Source organism: Pogona vitticeps, chromosome 6 (genome assembly GCF_051106095.1).
Source record: "Pogona vitticeps strain Pit_001003342236 chromosome 6, PviZW2.1, whole genome shotgun sequence".
Lineage (NCBI taxonomy): Eukaryota > Metazoa > Chordata > Lepidosauria > Squamata > Agamidae > Pogona > Pogona vitticeps.
Genome location: NC_135788.1, coordinates 36,109,306 through 36,132,308, shown reverse-complemented (window position 1 = coordinate 36,132,308; position 23,003 = coordinate 36,109,306). Strand labels below are relative to the sequence as shown.

The window sequence follows — 23,003 nt, the reverse complement described above, 5'->3', positions numbered from 1 at the left end:
ATCTGAAGGCCTTAGGAATGGACCTCAGCAGATGGGAAACCTTGACATCTGAGCGTTCAGCCTGGAGGCAGGCGGTGCATCATGGCTTCTCCCATTTTGAAGAGACACTTGTCCAGCAGGCTGAGGCAAAGAGGCAGTCCCGAAACCACCAAAATCAGGGAGCTGGATAGGGGACAGATTGTATTTGTCTTCAGTGTGGAAGGGATTGTCACTCTCGAATTGGCCTTCTCAGCCACACTAGATGCTGTTCCAAGTTCTCTATTCAGAGCATGTTTCTATAATCTCTCGAGACTGAAAGATGCCTAAATCTAATCTAAATCAACCTAATCATTATCATTAGACAGACAGACAGACAGACATACTGCACCAGTATTTAACAGATACTTAGGTTTTTTGTTAAAATGTGTTTCTGTTTTATAATACCAATCAGTGTTTTTATAGTTTTGACTGTGCCTGATGTTTTTGAATACTGTAATACTGTAATAATAATAATTTTTGTGATTGCAATGTCTACTTTTATGGGAGAAGTAGGAAAAAAATTCTCTATCCTATTTTTTTCTGCACTATGCATAATTTTTATAAATGTTTAATTTAAAGCAACAAGGTAGAGTGGAAACTATAGTCCTCAAGAAAAGAAATTCAGAACACCACACAACCCACAGCTCAAAACATGGATGTGCCATTGTTGTAGCAAAACTTCTACAGGTATAGCAGTAGCTATACCTTTTGCTATAAAGTGAAATTTTTTTGCTGTCTGGAATTTTTCCTGCTTTTTGAAATATACAAACATCTACATCAGTGTTAAGGAGGGAAAACTCAGTTTTATTGAAGAGCTTAAGTAAAAGACATGTGGTATTTTCTTTTAAGCTGCTTTATGAACAAAGTAAAAACTCAACAGCAACATTAGCCTTTCTGTAAAAAAGCAACCAACTTTATCAGGCCAGTTTCTGTCTAAATCTTTAAGGAAGTCACACCCACTCAAAAATCAGAGGAAATTGCTATTTAAGCTTGTCTCTTAAAGACACAGGCCCTGTATATTATTGATGTGCTGCTCAGTGTTTTCACCAGGAAACAAATTCTAGGATCAGATGTGTTCCACCAAAAGCTTATCTTTTCCAAGGGATGGGGATGTCAGAAAACTAGTTTTCATCTTATGGTTGCTACTCTACATTGTCCATTTGGTTAAAGCCTTACTGTTTGGCAAAGCATAATGGCAACCTCAGGCTATAACAGAGAGGCAAGGCATGAGCAGAGTTATGTGTGCCATGTGGCTTGCCTGTTCCCACTGAGGTAGTTTGTTGCCTTCACATTCAGTGTGGGATTGGATTCCTTTGCCTCCACTTTACTGCACAGTGTTGTAGCTGTCAGCCTAGTCAGCTTTTGCTTGTATATTATGGAGAAAGTACAGTAGAGTCTAAGCCTCAGGCAGCAAAATGATTTGGACAAATCCCATCGCATACATTCATTCACATTCTGATACTCCTGCAGATTGAAAACAAACACCTAAATGTTGTAATATACAGTATACAAGCAATTTGTACTTTTATTGTAGAGTGGAACTTTTAATCTTTTTCAAGTTATGCCATCTTTCAAACATCCTTAAGGTATTTAATTCTCCCCATTGGAAATTATAGAATTGTTCCAGAGTGAACATTTCTCCCAATAGCTGTGTTCTGGCATTCATGTAAATCCTGTGGAAATTATGGTGAAAGCACATAATATAAAACCTAGTTCGTGTTTCCAGCACAATCTGTGTTAGAAAAAAATGGCCCATCCCCATTGTAAAATATTAATGTTTTTCTTTGCTGGCATGGTCTTAAATTTTTATGAGGTGACCTATAAATTTAAGTAGGCTTCATACAATATCCTTGAAATGAAGCACCCTAATAATGACTCCCTGATGTGAAATTCATTTCAAGCAGCCATTTTCACAGTTTAGTGACCCCTGATCTTGGGGCAGTTAAATGTGGTAAGGCTAGACGTTTGTTTGCTATGTAGGATAGTGTTGACAAAAAGTACAGTATTTCTACCTTATCAGAGATCATATGACATAAACATCCTCTAACCCTACTGAAGAATATAAGATGTTTCTCACATTAAAACTCACACCCCGCCCCAAAAAAACAATCATACACATGTAGAGTTCTGTTTGTATACCTGTGTGAATTGAGTGAATAAGCCATACATGTTTTAGTACAAGTATACCTTACTCAAGTTACACATTACTCTTGGATAAATGTGGATTTTGAAACATATACTGGAAAAGGTTGGTGTTTCTCCCCAGTTAAAGATAACTATAATACAGATGAGCGGGTTAAAATAAGATGTTTCACTATGCAAAACCATACTAAAGTGACTTAAAATTGCATTCTGAATAAATGACCATACAAATAAAAAATTATAAAAGTCAGGACGGTATGGCATCATTTAATATACTTAATCATTAGATTAATTAAAACAAACTGATTAAGATAAAACAGTTGGGCTCAGCATTTCCTACCAATTACTTGGTACCTTGTTCCTGGTGTATGACACAGACGTCAGGAGAGAAAAAATGAAAAAATTCCTCATGCCAGGAAAAAAAAAGTTGTTGTCTTCCTCCCTCCTCCCCATCTGTATTGCTCACCTTGCTTCTCCAGATCCAAGGGCCAAACCTCTATGGCATGCAAGATACTGAAGTAGCATTTCCTGTGAGGTTTTTCCCCTTTTGAAAAATTTAGCCAGTTTTCCTCACTTTAAAAGTTGCTTCTAAAACTGCTCTTTTGCTCACCAATACAGAGCATTCCAGGCTCATAGGGATACATTTCTACTGAGAAGGAAGGTTAAACCTCTTCTCCAGCATCATAGTGCCAGAGTCCTAGTCATGGGTGCCTGAAGCCACTAAAACTATGTACTGTACCTGCAGGAGGCTATGTTTCTTAGTGCCCAGTTTGGCTCTGAGAGCACAGCTTAGCTTAGCTGAGATGTGGAAGACTGCTGCATTCCACGATCCTTATTTCTTCTGCTTATAGAAATACACTGAGTTGACATTTCCATTTGGAGAAGCTCATTTTTATCTTCCAAATCTTAAACCCTTGGCAGCTGTGTTTCAAAAGACAAAGTATGTTTCCTTCAGTTTATGTAATTAAGTATCTGTTATAAGGAAATAGAACAGTCTATTGATTGTTATGTGCCATCAAATCACTTCTGACGTAACAGAGCCTATATGAATTAGTGCCCTTCAAAAGGTCCATAATTAGCAGCCCTGCTCAGGTCTTTTAAACTCAAGGCTATGGCTAGCCTTGTAATACATGGAAATAAAAATTTAGGCTGTGATCGTATACTCCTCTACCTGGGATCAAATCACATTGCTTTGAAATGTCTTCAAAACCAGGCATAAGTCAGTTCATTTTTTACATATTTTTGAAAGAGTTAAACCCTTCTTTTTTCTAAGTCAGCTGAGGAAGAGTTTTTCCACCCACCCACATCCCAATAGTTCTTCAACTAATACAGATATAATTAGTCACAAGCGACACTCTACCAACCGTTCCTGGAGATTTTTAAGAAGGTACCCATATTAGTTTGTTAAGCAAGTGCAACCAAAGATTAACACATATTGTTAATCTTTTATTTCACTAGAAGCCTTCCTAGAGAAACGCATATTGTACAGAACAGAACATGGTGAATCCTAAAGGCTTTGGAGAACTTAGACCAAACTCTTATGTGTACCACAGATCTCCACTTACAATGGGGTCAAGCATACAATTAATGTATTTTTTCTTTGCTGTTCTGCCCAGTTCTGGAGCTCCAGGATGATTGTTTGATGAATATTCAGTACAAATCATGTTACAATCTTTGCCTTAAACCCTACTCCATCTGTACATAGTACAGCATCCAAAAATCTTTGGGTCAACACACACTTAAGGGAAATGTGTATTTCTTACTGGTAGAATGTTTTCCCTCCAGGCACATAATTCCTTCAAAACTCTGTACCTGCACAATCAGACTTACAAACACAGGCTATATTTGCCTCCCAATAACCCAATTACAAAGTAAAAGCAACCTGATTTGATACATGCAGAGTGAGGCAAATTCATGCTAGGATAAATGTGCTGTTCACCTTTTAAGGGATGTGTGCTTCTCGTGCTAACTGTATCATCTAGTCCCCCACAACCTCTGAAACAAGATATATATTCACTTACTTCTGAAAGGCTAGAAAGGATCCATCAGTTTAAAGGGTGAGAACATTCCCAAAGTGTTCAAATGCCTTGCTTCATGTGAGTACTAACCTAGTTTCAGCTAAATAAGATGCACAAAAAAGGGCATAAAGGAATAAATTTCTCCCTTTATCAGGAGAAAGACAGCCTATAAATAAAACAAAACAAACAAGCATTGTGTGCGTGAAAAAAATCACTTTGTATCTCTGATATGTCAGACATTACAGAACTATTTGGTATCGTGTTCTGTAAATATAGGACTTGGTTAGTTTTATTTACATTTGAAATCTGATTCCATCAAAAGAGTTATGTTCTTTTTTTAGGAGTGCTTCTCCTAATTTGGCTGATGGGTAAAGAATTCAGTCATTGGAAGAAGAGTTTTAGAGCTTCAGGACTCCATCAGTGCCATAAATTTATGAATCAGAGGTCCTGCTAATTAATTTATTTTTCCCTTTTGGCAGTCATGTTATGACTAGAGTAAGTAATGGGTGCTCCTCCAGATGTTAAGCTGCAGCTCCCCTAGGCAGCGTTGCCAGAAGTGAGGACAGTGGAGGTGCATCTGAAGGGTGACACATTCCCCATCCTTGGTCTGTGACTTCCTGCAGATGTCAGTGAAAGTAGTATTGGAACACTTGTTGATTCTGTTATGTTGTCTCAATTTGCTTCCGACTTATGGTAATATGAGTGACCTCCAGAATGTGCTGACCTCAACTGCCATGTTGAGCTCTTGCATACTCATGGCTGTGACTTCTTTTATGGAGTCAATTCATCTCATATTTGGTCTTCCCCTTTTCCTGAAACCTTTAGATTTTTTAAGCATTATTGTCTTTTCCAGAGAGTCTTGTATTCTCATGATATGGCCAAAGTACTACAGCCCCGGTTTTGTCATTTTTGCTTCCAGAGAAATTACAGACTTGATTTGATCTAGGACCCATTTGCTCATCTTTCTGGTAGTCCAGGCTATCTACAAAACTCTTCTCCAGCACCACATTTCAAATGAATTTCAAATGAATCATTTTTTTCCCTGTCATATTTCATCACTGTCCAGCTTTTACACTCTTAAATGGAAATCAGGAATGCAATATTGTGAATGATCTTGGTCTTGATCTCCAGTGACATGTCCGTCCACTTGAGGATCTTTTCTAGTTCCTTCTTTGTTCCCCTTCTGAGTCTCAATCTTCTTATTTCTTGGCTCCAATATCTATTTGGATTGATTGTAGCAGACTCAAGATATACAAAATCTTTAACAATTTCAGTTTCTTCATTGTGCTCATTAAAGTTGTGTAGTTCTTCTGTAATTACTATTTTTGTTTTCTTAACTGCAGTTCTGCCTTTGCACTTTCTTCTTTCAAGTTCCATCAGAAATCATTTCAGGTCATTCCTGGTTTCTGCCAATAACTTAATGTCATCTGCTAATTTTAAATTATTGATGTCTCCAAACAGTTTTCACTTCTCCTTCATTTGACTCTTACGTTAGCTTCCTATATAATATGTTGTACATATAGGTTGAACAGATATGGAGATAAAATACACCCTTGTCTAACACCTTTGCCTATGGGAACCATTCCATTTCTCCATTCTGTCCTAATAATAGCTTCTTGTCCATAATGCAGTTTTATACTTCACAACAGGCAAGCGTTGGTGCCAACCTGTTCTTTTCACAACAATCTATACCTTCTCATGATCCACTCAGTCAAGGACTTTACTGTTGTCTATAAGGTATAGACTAATCATTTCCTGATCTGCTTCTGAAATTCTTTGGTTCACTTCAGTAGCCAACGTGCATTTGTGATATGATCTCTAGTGCCTCTTTTTGAAATCCAGCTTAATAGAGCAAGAGTCTTTGTTACAACACTTTGAGCATTACCTTGCTTTGCACTCCTTATAGTCTTTTTTTCTTGTGGATTGGAATGTATATTAAATGTTTCCAATCTGCAGGCCATCATTTTGTTTCCCATGCTTTTCGGCATATTCTTGTTAGGATTTTGACAGATTCAGCTTGGAATAGTTTTAACAATATTTAATAATAGATAGTATTCCATCTGTTTTTAGCGATTTATATCTTTCACATCAGCGTACCCTTCATTTTCTTCAAAAGGTTCTTCATCATTGGATTCCTCTTCAAAGTAATTGTTCATCCTTCTATTTCTTCTGTATCGTTCCTCAGTATATTTTTTTCTACCTTCTCTTTATTTTATCCTGGTCAGATAATATAGTATGTTTTCCTGTTGGTGTTTAGCATTCTATTTGATTTTTTGGATCTTCTGAAATAGATTTCTTGTTCTTCCTCTCTTGTTGCTCTCTCTCTCTCACACACACACACACACACACACATACACGCACGCACGCAAACACACACTCATTTTATTTGATTTTTTTTTCCTTTACACTGCTCATTGTCACAATTCTGTTTCTCTCTTATGTTATAGTTGCTGAAAAATTGCATTCAGGAAAGTACCTGCACATTTATACCATGTAGGTACTTTCTTGAATGTCACTTTTTAGAAGCTGTCATGTAGAGACAAAAAAAGAATTGTAATCTCCTTGTGGTGCTCAGACTAGATATTTATTATACTTGGAAGACCAGGTTATTTTATGAAGGAAGGCGACTACTATGCATTTGGTGTGCCTTCACAAAAAACAATAAGTAATGAGTACAGATTTTTCTGAAGAACTATGCAAAAAAAATAGTTTGGAGTTCAAATGAGCTAAAAGCATCATTGTAATGTTTTAAACATTATCAGTATGGCTGATATGTCTAGATGAAAAAATATACTCTCAACCCAAGAGCTAGTATGGTATAGTGGATAAAGCATTTGACAGGAACTCAGAAGACAAGGGTTCAAATCCCTGCTTGGCTATGGGGAGCCCATTGAGAGGTGGCAATTCTAAACCACTCCTTGGACATCTCACATAATTTGAAAACCCTGGTTAGGGTCAGCATAAATGAGAAGTCATGTGATGCCATACAACAAGAACCATCTCTTAATCTCCTGAAGATCTGGGATTTTTATTTCTAAATTAATTTGCAGCATTTGAGTATATTTTCATCTGGCCTGATTCTTGCAAACATAATGTAGCTCTTGGTTTCGCTGGGCTTAACTTTCTTGATGGGTTAATTCAGTCAATTCACTTCTTACAGAATGGGAAACAGGAAGCAGTTTGCCATGTGCAGAGAAGCTTTCAGTGTATTTCAGCTGCACATTGGATTCAGTGCCCCAGTAAATGCTCCTCTGTATGGTGAGCATATGACAAAGCATTTATTACTCTGTTATGGTGGCATTACAGAGCAAACAGTGCTAAAATAATCAATCAGTTAATGGTCTGTATGGCAGTTTGAACGGGGCACATCCATTGTGCTTATGTTCTTAGAAGGATGAGTTTATGGCTTCAATATGTGTTGCATATTTAGCCAGAGCGTGATGTCCTAAACATGCACGCACGCACACATGAACAGCCCGCTTCAGCAAGGTTATCTCCATAAATCTGACAGCTATTTCACCTTTCATTCTCAAAAAGGGAAATGCTTTCAGAAGAGTGTTTCTTATTTTCTTTTTGAGGAAAATTAACTCTTCCTTGTCACTGTTAACACAGGTGTTCTTAATGTCAGCAGCAGGTCTTGTGTGTATGCGTGAGAGGGAGAGAAAGAGAAAATACATTGTGCTTGAAATAAAGCTGCAATGTGCAGCTCTGTGTTGTATTGTGAAAACCTGTAGCTGCATGTTCATGAGAAACAGGTTTGAAAACTTCAGTGAATGGAACTTGTTTTTCATCTTTTCTACCTGGGAAACTGACAGGGTGAGAGATGGGCTTCCTGATTGTAAAAAAAAGAGAGAGAGAGAGAGAGATGACATGTTGTTCTTCAGCTTCTCTTGTTTGATTGGCATTATATTGGTATCCTTGATAACAAAGCCCCCAATCACATATGCTGACATATCTAATGTATGCACCTTTTCCTTCCCCAGGCAATAAAGAAACCGATTATGTTAATTTCTATCAAGGTTTGTGGGATTGTACAGGAGATGTTCCTGATGAGCTGACATTCAGACGTGGGGATGTTATCTACATTCTCAGCAAGGTATGGTATCCTAGAAAGAATAGATAGGTATGAGGAGATAGTTGGAAGTTGAAAAGGAAAAAAAAAGGATGGGGGGGGAGAAAAAAGACATGGTTTTCATGGGTGATTGTTGAAGGAGGGGGAAGGATACAGTCTTCGTGGGTGTGGAGCAGTCAACATTTCCTTTACATCTTTTCCATTCAGTCCAAAGGTTTTTGCACATTAATTACTTTGTCAATTGAATGTAATCACATCTGAAGTGTTATTGTTTAACAAGAATTGTCTTTAAAGCTTGTTTATCTGTGCTTGGAATCTTGGCTACCCACCCCTGAGTAACTTCCCTCAGAGACAATGCATTTATTGCATGCAAAATGTAACCTTGTCAGCTGCTGAATGGTGTGTGTGTGTGTGGTTTTTTTTCTTCCTGTTCCTTGGTATGTCATGTATGTGCTGATTCTGAATTTTCTGTATAGCTTCCATATCATACTTTGGCCTTGAGCAGTCTGGAAGCTCTCTAGCTCTCTCTCTCTCTCTCTCTCTCTCTCTCTCTTTGTGTGTGAGTGTGAGTGAGTGAATGAGTGTGTGTGTTTATTGATAGATGTGAACAATCCTCAATACAACACATACTCCTCTTAGTAAGTAACAATTTTTATACCACACCATCTAGTGGCCTTGCCACTACTTTGTGCAGTTTATTTTCTGTGATCCTAATGCAAATGCATTTTTCTTTTATTCCTAAAGGAGGCACAGTTCTTCACCATATCCATTCATGCTGGTGTCAGACTATAGAAACTCTAACTGATCACATTAAAACACTGTTTTACAATCAGTTCATTTCCACTTTTGTTAGTGAGGGAGTTCCTCTGAATTCAGTAGTGTTAGTGTTATTTAGAGACTAAACTGCAAGGTCCATAAAAATACATAGCACGAATTTAGGATCTTAAAAACAAAAATCAAACAAGTGTGCACAGTCACAATCTGGATAAACTGGGATATATTTAAACCTCACCCCTTACAGGTTTTTATTTCAAAAACCATCCTTGAACACAAAGAGAGAGAACACGTTGCCACTTTTCCTTTTTCCTTTCTTTTTCTTCTTAGCTTTCAATAATGGCAGTAGAGAAGTTTTGAAATAAATGCCAGAGGGGAAGGGGTTAAGCCACCTCTTTCCACATGATATGATCCACATGGGAATTGCACACACATGAGCTTGGAACCAAGTGATCCCAAACTATATATGATGTATTCACCACACGGTGTGCTTTTAGGGTGCTTCTTCAAAGTGCCGTACAGTATTTCCCTGTGGATACTTTTTTGGCTCTTGCCATGTAAGTCAGAGGTTAACCTTACCACAGGGCCACTATTGTGGCCTAGTTGTCTACTATCGTTCTGAGCATTCGCTTGCTGGATCCACAAATCCCAGTGTGGTGTAGTAGTAAGAGTGATGAACCCCAGGACTCTGGAGACCAGGTTTCGAATCCCCACTCAGCCATGGAAACTGACTGGAGGAATGGAACTAGTGAAACTATTTCTTAATTATCTCACTCACCTTGAAAATCCTATAGGGTTGCTATAAGTTCTTACTTGACGGCACAACACACGCACGCACACACGCCTTCTTTCATGTATATATTCAGCCCTTGGCTTTCAACATCCGTCTTTTGTAGCCATTCCAAATAATATGACCATTTTCTGATACAAAGAAAATTGGTCAAAATTCAGACTACTGTCAAGTTTTTCAGCAAAATGAAATCTCCTGTCATCATTGAATTCAGGGACTTTGGAAAATAAAATGCCAGAGAATAAACTATTTCGACTTGTACAGTTCAAGGTTTGACTGTTACCAGGCAAACAAAGAGTTTTGTTAAGAATACTCTCAAGGTGAAATATAGTTGAGAACCTCCTAAGCTTAAGGACATGAACAAATACTTCTCAACTCTGAATTAATGCTTCAGCTTTATGGCACTTGAGTGATCTCTGAGCACTTCTTTTACATTTTTTCCACCATCTAGTGGCTGAAAATGAGAAATGCAAGTGTTGAGAGATGCTAATATGTGCTGTTCCAAAATGGTGCCATAAATTCAACTTCAGCTTGAACTTAGCTCTTGCTTATTACTTTCTGATCATATATCTGCTCCCCATTGACATTAATCCTGAGGAAATCTTTTTCTGCTGATAGGGAATTAAGCATAAGTGTTATAGGGTGTATGGAAAATGCAACATGAGCTAGAAGACAAAGTGCTTCCACAGGCACAAAACATTATTTCAGTAGAGAAAATTTAAACAACAACAGGCCCAGTTAGAGTGAAAAGAGCCAAAATATATCACTGGAACGCCTGCCAACAATATCTTTATGGGTGGGTTCTGGTAAAAAAAAAGGGTGGTGTTGGTGAACCAGTGCTATTTCTTTTCCTTCTATCCTGACAGGTTCCTCCCTCCCTCAAATATTTTGTGTACAGAAAATAATGCTACCTTGATTACCAAAACAGCAAGGTGGGGGGGGGGGTTATAACCAGGCAGAAAATATGTAAAGTGGCATTCAATACTTCACAGCTTAAATGCAACATAACGGCTTTGTAGGCAGCAACTGGGAGTATTCAAGCTTGCCTTCCACCACCACCCCCACACACCCCTATTCTATTTTGTGGTGAGGTAAGGTCACCAGACCTTGGAGATATGCATATGAAGAGTCAAGCCATGCTTGGAATGGATTACCCTTTACTGACTCTTGTTTGGTTATATTTCCTATAGATGAAAAAGTATGCAGAATTACAGTCCTTGACTGTCACTGAAAGAAAAAATAAGGATAGTGATAATAAATATGTAGAAACAGAGTGACAACACATAAATTTCCAGATTAATTCAATATATGATCATAGCTCAGTACCAAAAAGGTGTACTTTGGAATAATTTCTATATGATTACTCCTTTTGATGTGCTTGTTCCTGCCTGTTACATAAAACTAATCTTCCAGTGGTTTCTTTTATTATTATTACATGCTGTCATGTCAATTCCAACTTACAGGGACTAGTTTCAGGATTTTCTATGTATAAACTATTCAGAAGGATTCTGTACCATTTCTTGTTTCTTGGTGTGCCTAGAGACTGTGCAGCTTGCCCAAGGCTACACAGGTAAGCTCTTCTCACAGTAGGCACAGTGAGGAATCAAGCCCTCAACCTCTGGCTCTAGATGCCTAAATTTGCTGTGGGTTCTTCCCCCTACAATAAAACATCAACATTTTATAGTGCACAGAGAAATTTGATATGGGAACACTCTGAATTGATTCTGGCAAAATCTTCTGTTTTAAAATATAGGAAGAAGTTAAGATGTTTAACAGAATCTTCCCCCAACTAAGTTTTAAATCCAGATGTTAAAATGGGAATATAAATTAGAGGGCCATTAAACAGCAAAATTGCTTCTGGAATTTCATCCTACTTTAATTAGTTCCACACCCTAGGACAGACCTGGGCAAAGTGCGGCCCGAGGGCCACATACAGCCCATGAGCCGCTCCTGTCTGGCCCGCGGACAGTTTTGAACATCAAAACCATCTATAGCTTTTTGTCTAAAGTTGATCAGTTGCTTATCTTTAACATACCGCAAAAAACCTCTTTAGTATTTGTGAAGATTAACAAGTTTAAAATAAAAACAATCATAACATCACTCTTTCATTTTATTTTTAAGTAAAGTTGGTTCGGCCCCTGAACACAGTTCAGATTTTTTCATGTGGCCCCCCTATATAAATTAATTGCCCACTCCTGCCCTAAGAACAATGTTTTCCCCCCAAAGGAATTAATGAAATAAACAGCCATTTTAAAATCCAAATTCTGTTCCTTTGCAAATTTAACACGGATGTCCTGCCACACAACCGTACAGCAGTAAGTAAACTTCTTGCATGACATTGTGTGTTTCATTTGAGATGGGTGCCTGGCTTGAATGATGAAGGTTGTCTTGCCACAAAATGATTTCAAATAGCAAAACCCCCTACATTCATGTGCTTGATGTAAATGATTATGACACTATGTTAGGGTGCATTAGCAGGCTCTTTCATTCTTCTTTTATAACATAAATGTGGATTCAGGCATTGGCCTTATAAGCACAAGTCTTCCAGACAGACTTCTATGCTCCTATTTTAAGAGCAATAAATAACAATTACGGGGACAAAGTGGGCCATATCTCAGAATGTATGGCTCTAATGATGCTTATTTCCTGTTTCTAATACAGCACATGCCACTCCAGCACAAGGCTAACTATCCTGAAATATGAAGTGTATCCTTGACACTTTGGTTGAGCACCTGTGGATCTTTTACTGCACATAAAATATGATCACCATAGTCTTACTACTTTTAGCAGTAGAAATGTTATATTATTGAACTAATGTACTACCTGGATTTTTCCTGTCACATTATGTTATAGCCAGAAATCTTGGTATGTATCTGTATCTTTGGTATTTTATCAGCTCATTCTGAAATAAATACATAGCCACTTATGTAGTGAGGTAAACACAAATACACACTCTTTTCAGTATGGAACACAGAGAAAAAGTTTGATAGGCAGGCTCAGGTGCTACAGTCCTGTGAGGCGGATTTGCCATCGGAATTTGAGTCAAGGAATCAATTAATTACTAGGATTGAAAAAGTAATCTTGCCCAAACTCTTGGCCAAAAATCAGTGCCAGCCTTCAGTAAGTCCCACACTTAAATTATCCCATGTCATTGAAGGCACAATATAGCTGGAAATAAAAACGATGGGATGTTTTCATTAGCTGCTTACGGTGTGAGCACAATAATCATAACATAGACTTTATCCCTTGTATTTTGCTATTCATTTGGCTTGTTAACAGTGAAAATTCCTCACACATGTTTACAGCAGGGATGGGGAATCTTTGTCTTGAATTAATTTCCTCCTAATGCCTTTAACTCCAGTTTCCACAATGCTGTAACATTGGCTATGTAGGCTGGGGCTTCTGAGAGCTGGAGTTCAACACATGTTGAATACGGTTTCTCCACTCTACTTTAAAGGGAATACAGTGGCCAGAATCCTGTTTTCCTAGCTCTGTGAAAACAGGCTTGTTATGTTCATAAGGCTGGTGATGCCATGAGCCATGGATTTTAGTCTTTAATTGAAAATTACCTATTCACCTCTCCCCCAGGTTCAGAGCCCCTTTGTAGATCCCTTTTGACCCGGCGAAATCTTTTGGGAGCCTCAGAACCAATGGAGACAATGTGCAGACATTAAAGTCTCCCCAACTGCTCCCAAAATAGCTACATTACAGTAAAAAAGTATGTGGCCTTTCAAAAATCCCCCCCCCAAGACTACTTTATCATTAGTGATAATTGACTCTGATCCAGTGGGATTGGAGCAACCCTAACTATGTGCAGGGTTGTAGACCAAACCTTTTCGATAGCCCTTATAACTTTCAGGATGGATTGTGAAATGTTTTAAGAAGAGTAGATAATAGTTCTAAAGGAAATCTTGAGTACCTGTCATTATCAGTCACATCTTTTCAAAATACCAGTGTTCAATGTTCCTTATAATCTTACTTCCAAAGGGTTGGGTATCCTTCAGAGTGGGTGCCTGAAATCAATGGGATTTAAGCAAGATACGTATGAGAAGCTTACAACCTGTAAATTTCAATGAGTCTAAGTGACAAAATCTGAATCCAGTCTCCCCAAATTCGAAATAGTTTTCTTACCTCTCCTCCTTCCCCTGATTTCCCAAACACCAAAGCTTGCCTTTAAGCTATTCATTACGTAGCTCTTTAATTTCTTTGCAGTGTTATTTTCCCAACAATAAAGCATTGCAGTGCTCCAGGATCTTGATAGCGATTCTACAGAAGGAGAAAGAAGCTTTGTGTTAGTAATTACCTAACATTGTCAGGAGCTGACTGCAGGCCTCTTCCTAGTGATAACAGAATAACCACATAATGTGGCTTTATAGTGCATGATTAATAGAAAATAATTACACATGGTACAAAGGAATGCAATATTTCTTATAAATTGACTGGAATGGTTTCCTGCAGATTAAAGGACTCTTCATTATTTTATCAGTAGCTCTGAAGTGGAGTCAATTGCCAAAGCTAGAGTTGATGGGAAGAATACACAGCATTACCTAAGTACACTGAGGAATACCAGATGGGAGGCTAATTCACACCTGAATAAGGTATAAATAAGCAGCTTGCATGAAGCTTCCAGAATTAGCCATTTGGCCGCTGATACTAAACAGTTGGATGATTGGTAGATTCTCTTTGTTAGCTGCAGTATTGAGGCATGGCTTAAAATTCAAGAGAACCCATATCAAAATCTACATTCCTTCCTGATGATCAGTAATCTTTGTGATGTCCTGAATGAGTCAGTTGTGTATTTAAGGAGCTGTTCCACAGCAGAAGTTATTTTTTTTTCTGTTTTTTGTGAATTGTGAGACATGGGTACAGTTAGAATTTACCTGTATTATGTATGGCAGTTCATATTCTTTACATGCATATAGTCTCTTGTTTGTGTAAACATGAGATTATCATTTGAACAAACATTTAATATAATATTTTAAGTAACTAGATGCATGCATAACTAATAAAGGCATGGCAGGTGGTAGGTTTAAGAAAAACATGCAGAGAATGGAAACTATAGGAATTGCCCTGTCTTTATTTTCCTCTGGATAATGTGTTTTATAATTTCTTCTGTGCATGATGCTAGTGCAAGAGCTTGTAAAAGTTACTTACATGGACCACAGCCACTGGAATATTCCAGACAGCATGGGAAATTTGGGGAGGTGGAGAGTTTAGTCCAAAAAACTCGCAACTATTTACTGCTGTGTTTTACAATACTAAGCATTAGAGTCTCAAGGTGTACCCTACCTTGCATTTTGACTATAAGTAATATATCCATACCAGAGAGCAAACAGAGGTTAAAAGCATTTTAGAAAAGGGCTGTAAACACATAAGCTAGTTAAACAGATAGCACTCTTTGCAATTATGATTCTAACCCCAGGTTAAAGCATAATGTTCCAAGTGAAGCAGTTTTGTTTCTGCTTCATTCCTGCTTGCTTTATACTACAAAGCTCTTAATCTGGGATTCTTCATGCTCCCAAGGCTCATACCAGCCATAGTAATGATAAAGGAAGATCATCTGGCTTGCTATTTTCTTCCTTTCTCTTTATTCCAATGGCTGCAGCCAATCCATAAATTAGCTTTCTAAACTGTTACATCATCATCTACTTCATCTTAACACTTAGCTTCGTGCAAGTGCATTAGATCATACATTCTTCAACAACAACAAAACAGGCAATATTGAGGAGGGTGGACGTGGCGTATTTTTTAATTTAATTGAAGACTTCTAAAGTAGGACAGCCCCCCCCCCCTTCCTCTCCAAACTGTGTTGTTTCCAAGTTCTTGCAAATGTCTGTGTGGAATATTTCCATTCTCTAATTGACTATAGTGCTTTTATTCTCTGCCATCAATCATAAAAGCCTTTAATGATCACTTAACTAAGCCGCACTCCACAAATGTCATATTGTTTGTTTGCTCTCTGTCCCTGAGCAGGAGCTTTTTCTCCAGCTAACATTCAAAAAGTGGTGGTTGGTTTTGCCCGCCAAGCTTTTTGGAAAGCTTTCTTGGCAAGATTCCTCTAGCACAGGTGAAGGCTGGCATCATGAGTGATGACTCGTTCTCCATGTCTGTAGAGACAGAGATTGTGTATTTAAGCAGGCTAATGTGGGATAAAACATGTGTTTATTAAACAAACAAACACAGCTGGAACATCTAAACCCCTGGTGAGATGGCAAAGTCCTCTTGCCTTTAAGGGTTTTAGCTCCAGAATAATCATTCCAAGGTTACAAAAGTGTGGTTTTCATTGTGGTTGCCAGAGTGGCCCAGTTGCATTGGTCTGGTGAACCAGCATCATTCATGGCAACAGAGGACAGGGGAAATTGCCCTTTGTAGATCTTCTCTTGTTCCTCCTCCAGCCCCCACCCCCAGCCTATGATTTTGTTATCAGAGCCTGATTGTGCTACTTGCTGTGATGGCTCAGTGAAATGAATGCATTCAGCCTCTCTCGCAGCTTTTATGGCTTCTCTAATGTTTTTAATCTCCTACACACTACATATAACCAGTATGATGTAATGGGTAGAGTGACAGACAAGGACTCAAAAGGCCTGGGTTCAAATCCCTGCTCACCCATAGGAACTTACTGGGCATGTGGAACTGGTAAAAACCACTTATTATATACCTCATTTACCTTGAAAGCCCTGTTAGGGTCACTGTAAGTCAGTTCTGAGTTGTTGGCATATAACAAGACCATGCTACAAGAGAAGTCAAGGTTATTCATTCATGTATTCAACCATGATAGCAGCCATCCTAAAAACTCAGCTATTTTGTTTAGTGAGTAAAACCTACCTATAGAAGAGCCTCTGCCTCACAGTGAGAAGGTTGGCATCATATTACAAAATTATGTCCTTGAAAAGGGATAGAGGTACAGAAGCTTCAGGATGGGAAGGTGCAGATTATCTGAATGTTCAGGGCCAAGAGATAGCACATTGTTAGAAGTTGAAACCCATTTACTGTTTCAGAGATGCAATTCCAGCAGGACTTAATGACTGAGAAATCATACTTGTAAATCAAGCCTGTTCATACCCCTCATTAACCAGTGACAAAATCAAGCAAGCTAATTTGTAAAACTATGGGGGCTATGAAAAACTCCTGTAGTGGCAATCAAATGTGTTCCAGGCAACCAGATATTTCCTGTATCTTTAGTATATAGTTTAATTCTTAGATTGACAGAACAGGACGATCTGGCTTAATGGGTGGAAGTGGATGAGCAATTAGTGTGAACTGAAGGTTATGGTGGAGGGGAAATATATGTGGGCACTAAAGTTGGTAGATACTGGAAGAGATTGAAGAAATTAAAAGAGATGGAAAGAATATTAGTGATTTCCTCTTCTCTTTAAATCTCTACAGGGATTTACATCCTATTACTATACTATCAACACTCTGCTCAAGGTAGAAACATCATTCTTTCCTCAGCAGAGACAAGCTAGCTGCAAATGTTCCAATAGAAGGTTGAAGTTCCCCTATATCTATTTGTGTATGTTCTGTTTTCCTTCTTTGTTGTATGTTCATTTTCAGTTTTTGAACAATCTCTGCAGTTTCCTCTGCCATGTGCTGTACTAGGTTGCATTTTTAGCCATTAGAAATTATTGAGCTGCTGTTAGGATTGATCTTAACAATATGTGCCTTAGAGGCAGAAAATTAAATTTGGATTCCACCAAGCTCTTACTTGGTATTGCTTTTGGAAAGTAGTTTCCTTTAAACTATCATATGCTTGTTTTGTTTCAGATTTATCTTGGTAACCCTAAACAAATTTCAAACCAAAATGTATTAGTCATCTGTCAGGCATATGAGAACTGTGGTAAAATTTACAGCATAAACCCATGTTGGACTCTGTGAAGGGACTGACATGGGGTGGAGATTATAGTTTTTACATTTCAATTTAATACTAAATAGCCAGCATTTTTAGTGTTTAAGGCTGTGTTAAGGATAGAAGAAATAAGGGGTCCCTATTGTTATTTGTGGTCTATTATCAATTATTAGTTCTCATATGGCACATATTTATATGGTTTGGGTAGGAAAAGGGAAGACAAACTAACATATATATCTACTGGTGGAAACAAAATATCCTAAAAATGAACCTAATATACTGCTGGGCTTATACGAGTGAAAAACAAGCTACAATACAAGGAAGATTGCATTACTGTAATTGTATATATATGAAAGAAAAATTATAATCCAGCAAATCATGCTTAAGGTTACAGTATTTGCATGAAAAGTGTTATCTCTATATATACTGTATATAACAAGAAACAAAATATATCATTACACATTTCCTTTTGCTTAGTGGGTGAACTTCAGCTTACTGTAGGGATCCAAAGGTACAGTAGTTAGTTACCCCTCCTCCTTGTGCAGACATGGTAACAGCTAGTCTTTTGAAATGTAATTTCCTTATGTGCTTAACTGCATTTGAAGTGCTTCACAAACACATACATGGACAATTCCTTAATGTTTTAATTTTCCATTCATGCGATTGTAACTGTATATAAGAAGGAAACTTCAGGAGTAGCATGCAAAACTCTATTGCATTTATATCGGACTAAAGGTTAATATTGCATATTGTTTTCAATTAGGAGTACAATAGATTTGGCTGGTGGGTAGGAGAAATGAAAGGAACCATTGGCTTGGTGCCTAAAGCCTACATAATGGAGATGTATGATATTTGAGAAGCCTGGGTAAGTACATTTTAATTCAATCTTCTGTAATGGCTTATACGTTTTCTTGCTCTCTGTTTCATACAGATTTCTTTTTCCTGGAACCTTTGCTATCGTTCTGTTAAGAAAGATTGTGGCAAAAAAAAAAAAGCAGGGGGAGGAGGCAGCAAACGTCATATCTGTAGCATTATATGAAATAAAATAAACAACTGTGACATTAAAAAAAACATGATGCATCCTACCTGTTCTGTAGATTACCATTCTTCAACCTCCTTTTTCTAACAATGCATATAGATGTAAAATAGATACAGAATTGTCAAGGATTTTGCCTGCACAATTTAAACACCAGATAGACACACACAACAGCAGCACTGGTTCAACAGTTTTGCATTTGTTTTTCACCGAGATTGCCTTTTAAACAATTATTTCGTATGTACTTATTAATTTAAATCTTTGTTCTTATTTATCGTCATTGCCATAGGCAGCTACAGAAAAATTGATCCTGGAGCTGAAAGAATGAGGGTGGGTTTGTGGTCCATAGACTGTAGTTCGTCATGTCTTGTGCACAGGGAGAGTCTGTTCTAGATTCTCAAAATTCCTTTTTCCTGATAGAAGACAAAATGGTTCACTTGAACCGTGTGGTTTCAGAGCAGCTCCATGGCTCAAATGCAGTTGTATGGACATTGTTATTATTTTAATGGAAATTCTGAGCCAGTTGTACTCAAAGCTAAGAATATGAATTTTAGCCATTTCAGTGGGGAAAATTTAATCAGTGTTTTAAGAATCATATTTAAATCATTAGTTCATGCATATTACGTATTTCTATTATATCCTACCTCTCCTAAATGAGGTATATATACAATATGCTTTGTGTATTTGTTGATTTATAAGACCATTACCCCCATATTCAGTTTGTGTGGTAACTATTTCAGATAATAGTCACGGTACAGGATACCCATTGCTGAAACTGCTATTTACATTCGCTATATACCCCAGTCTGAGGATGATTCTGTAGGTGTTCACTCACTTGCTTAAACATATTATTATATGAATGGTTTAAATTGGTCCCAGAACATTTAAAGAAATGAATTGGCACAGCATGCTCGTTATGTAGATTTGTTTACAATCACCAGGACTGCTGAAGTTGATTTGGGGATGTGCTTGTTTCAAATTGTACACTTCTTTAATACTTAGATATTCTATTATCACAGGACAGAAGAGAGAAGGCAGCATCCCCGATCTTCCCAAAATTCTGCAGTTTAAAATGAATCTAATCTTGGGTTCCATCCCTTTTTCATACAGTATATTAAATACAACCAAAGAGAGATTAAGCTATGTGACAATATTATCCTTCATTGGATCTACTAGTTTGGCATAGGAGCCTTGGAGGAAGGCTGCCAGGCTGCCACATTGGAGATATATTTTGTGGAGGTATTAGTAAGCCTGGCCTCCTTACTTTTTTTCCACCCACTCCTTGGTTGATACTTGTAGAATGTTATGGGGGGTACAGTTTGACTAAATTTGAGTAGCTTCTGGAACTAGGGCTTCTTTGTTTCATTAATTCCGTACCTACCTCTTAGCTTATAACTTGAGCACTGTAGGTAAGTAACCTAAAACAAGGACAACATTCTGTTTGAATGCCCCCTTTGAACATTTGGGATTCTATTTCATACCCATTAATCACAGAACTAAGTCCCTAGTTGTCTGCCCAATTGGTTTTTGCATTTCTCTGTGCCTATTTGTACCCACATAAAACACTGATACTATAATCTAAATATTTTCTCCTCTTTTTCAAACAGGTAGATTCTACAAATTAGATGATGGCTGGTAAAAAGCTGCAGATGCCAAAGCAAAACACAAACTCATGGGTGCCTAATAAATGCCTTTTTATTTAGTAAGCATCTGAGCCCTGATGTATACATACATTTTGATTATGATGCTATCCTTTGATATTTGATTATTACTTTGTATTTTGACATTTGATTATATTATTGTCACTTGGACAATAGGGTTATAGAAGATCGAGCATTAATTGCTCCTTTGCTAAATGGTCAGAAAATATATCTTTAGCAAGTCCAGTTCAATAAATGGTCAAGAAATCTGCAAGATCTTCCAGACCATCACACATTTTCATTTTAATGTTACACAAGATCTTTCCAAGGCATTAAGTTTTTCTTTAGTGGTGGATCTTTCCTATGGATGTTCCTCTGGCTTGCTTTTTGTAATGTTACAGTTTATTTTCCTGTAAGCCTTTTATGCTTAAATAGATTCAAATTATTAAAAATGTAAAAGTCTGTGACACTGTGGTAGAAGACCATGTTTTCGGTGACATATACAGTGGGGTCTTGACTTAAGAACGGCTTGAGTTAAGAACATTTTGACTTAAGAACCGCTCTCATAGGAAAATATTGACTTGACTTAAGTACTTAGATTTGAGTTAAGAACTGAAAAAACACCACGTGGGAGGCAGGGAAAATGCAAAATTTGAACTTTCAGTTAACTGTTGGCCAGTGAAAAGGGTGCCTGTCTGCTTCCTCACTCCTCCCAGCGTTTAGAGAGTGGATTGGGAGTCTTCAGACTGCCTGGTACTGCCTGGACTGTATTTTCCCTGCCTTCCCTGAACCTTTCTTGACCTAAGAAAAAAAGAAACAAAATATCCCCCTCTAGTGGTCGAAGGCGGAATAGCAGCTTCCCATTAGTTTCTATGGACGGAAAAGAGCAGATACGGATCAAATGGTTTTCAATGCATTCCTATGGGAAATGCAGATTTGACTTGAGAACATTTTGACTTGAGAACCGCCTTCCAATACGGATTAAGTTCTCAAGTCAAGACCCCACTGTAATGCAATTGCTGCTTTGAACTCTCACCTTTCTTTTAGATAATTATATTGCCACTATTTCCTCTTTCAGGTTCTGTTGCTTCTGCAAAACATTTTTGCTGTTCCTTTTTTCACTGCTACAAATACTTCCTTCCTTGTTGGTTAATCAGATGTACAATTTTTATATGATCAGAAATCCCATAATAAAAGGAGTGAATTGTAACTCACTAAAGCTCACACTGAAATAAATCATTTACTCCTAAAAGTGCAATTGTACTTTGGGATGGGTTGGATTTTTACATACTAGAGGGATTATGCCATGATGCTAAAATACTAATCAGATTTGATTACCTTATGTCATTGGGAAGAAACAAAGCCAGTTCAACCTGAGGGCAGTGCTTCAGGGGAGCAACCCCTGTAAAATTATTGAAAAGTGCACATCTTTAGCCACCACTGAGCAAGTATACGAAAAGGGTTTCCATTTTGATCATTTTTCAATGGATGCTTTAAAAACAAAAAAAGCAAAAAATGTTTGCCCATTCAGAGTAAAGACAATTCTGTTCCAAGAAGCCTTGTCTCTGAATTAACTTTCTTTGTTTTCTATACCAACATAGCTGTAACACAGCCAAAGGTGTGTGGTTATATTGCATCCTGTCCCCACTTTTTCCCTTGGCTTAATATCAAAGCTCATCTGTATATTAAAGGTTGAAATGTGAAGCATGATTTTACATCTGCTGATTGAGAAATAATCTGTATTAAGGTCATCAAAATCCCTTTTCCCACTTGGAAAACAAGTAGTATTTCTCTTTCTGAACTCTTGTGATGCCAGAGAGTTCCGCTAGCTTTTTGAAAACTATATATTTCCTCATTGATTGTTGGGATGCATAAGTATAGCATAGCCTAAAAAACCCAGTGTCTGTTAGTTGGACACTCTGATTCCTACCATGAATAACAAACTGAAAAATCCAGAAAGTAGCATTAAATAGTTTACGTCTCTCAGAAGAGTAGCACTGTATGGGCCAGAGTCTTTCATTTTTGTTAGTGTAGATCCCAAAATGGAGCATAGATTGAAACTATATGTGATTATTGGGGTGCATAACAATCTTGCTTCGTAAAGAAAATTGTTGCCAAAGACCAAGATTATGCAATTATGACTATGCAATTATGACTATGCAAGACAGTCAGTAAGGACTAAAACTACCCGTGTTTGCCAGTGTATAAGACGACTGGGCGTATAAGACGACCCCCCCAACATTTCCACTCAAAATATAGAGTTTGTTATATACTCACCATATAAGACTACCCCCTCTTCCGCACACCTTCCACACACCAAATAAAAAGTGCTATTCATTGTCACCATTGTACGGCCACAGTGAGATTGCAGCGCCTCCGGCCTGCCCCTGCATCTCCCTGTGACCGGCACTAGTGCGCAAGTCCGCATGTGTGAGCTTAGTGTAGACAAGGGGCGGGCTGGAGCGCCGCTGCTTCCCACCAAGCAGAATGGGCCAGTCACGTTGAAAAGGCTGGCACCCCTGTCTCGCTGCTGATGCTCGCTGCAGCCGCGCTGGATATTGTGCGATACTGGACGGTATGTAGAATGAGGTGGGCAGGCATCGGGAGGCACCGGGCGAGCATTGGAACGCCACTATGGGCAGCTATGTCTATCCCAACTGAAGTGCA

General features: G+C 38.0%; 1 protein-coding gene across 4 annotated transcripts in view; it reads left to right on the top strand.

Annotated features, from left to right (window-relative positions):
* Positions 1 to 21,588, top strand: part of SKAP2 (src kinase associated phosphoprotein 2) — a 137,861-nt gene extending 116,273 nt beyond the window's left edge. The window contains exons 11-14 of one of the 4 annotated variants that reach the window (XR_012088315.2): positions 8,162 to 8,274; positions 14,304 to 14,412; positions 18,424 to 18,525; positions 20,304 to 20,803. Coding sequence is in view for 2 of the 4 variants with exons in the window: in XM_020780691.3 (XP_020636350.3) it covers positions 8,162 to 8,274; positions 18,424 to 18,516 (206 nt within the window). In the remaining 2 variants the exon portion in view is untranslated. Of the gene's footprint in view, positions 1 to 8,161; positions 8,275 to 14,300; positions 14,413 to 18,423; positions 18,526 to 20,303 lie in introns of all 4 variants that reach the window. The other 3 variants (XR_012088317.2, XM_020780691.3, XM_073003311.2) reach the window with 3 other exon arrangements.
* Positions 21,589 to 23,003: the final 1,415 nt, after the last annotated feature.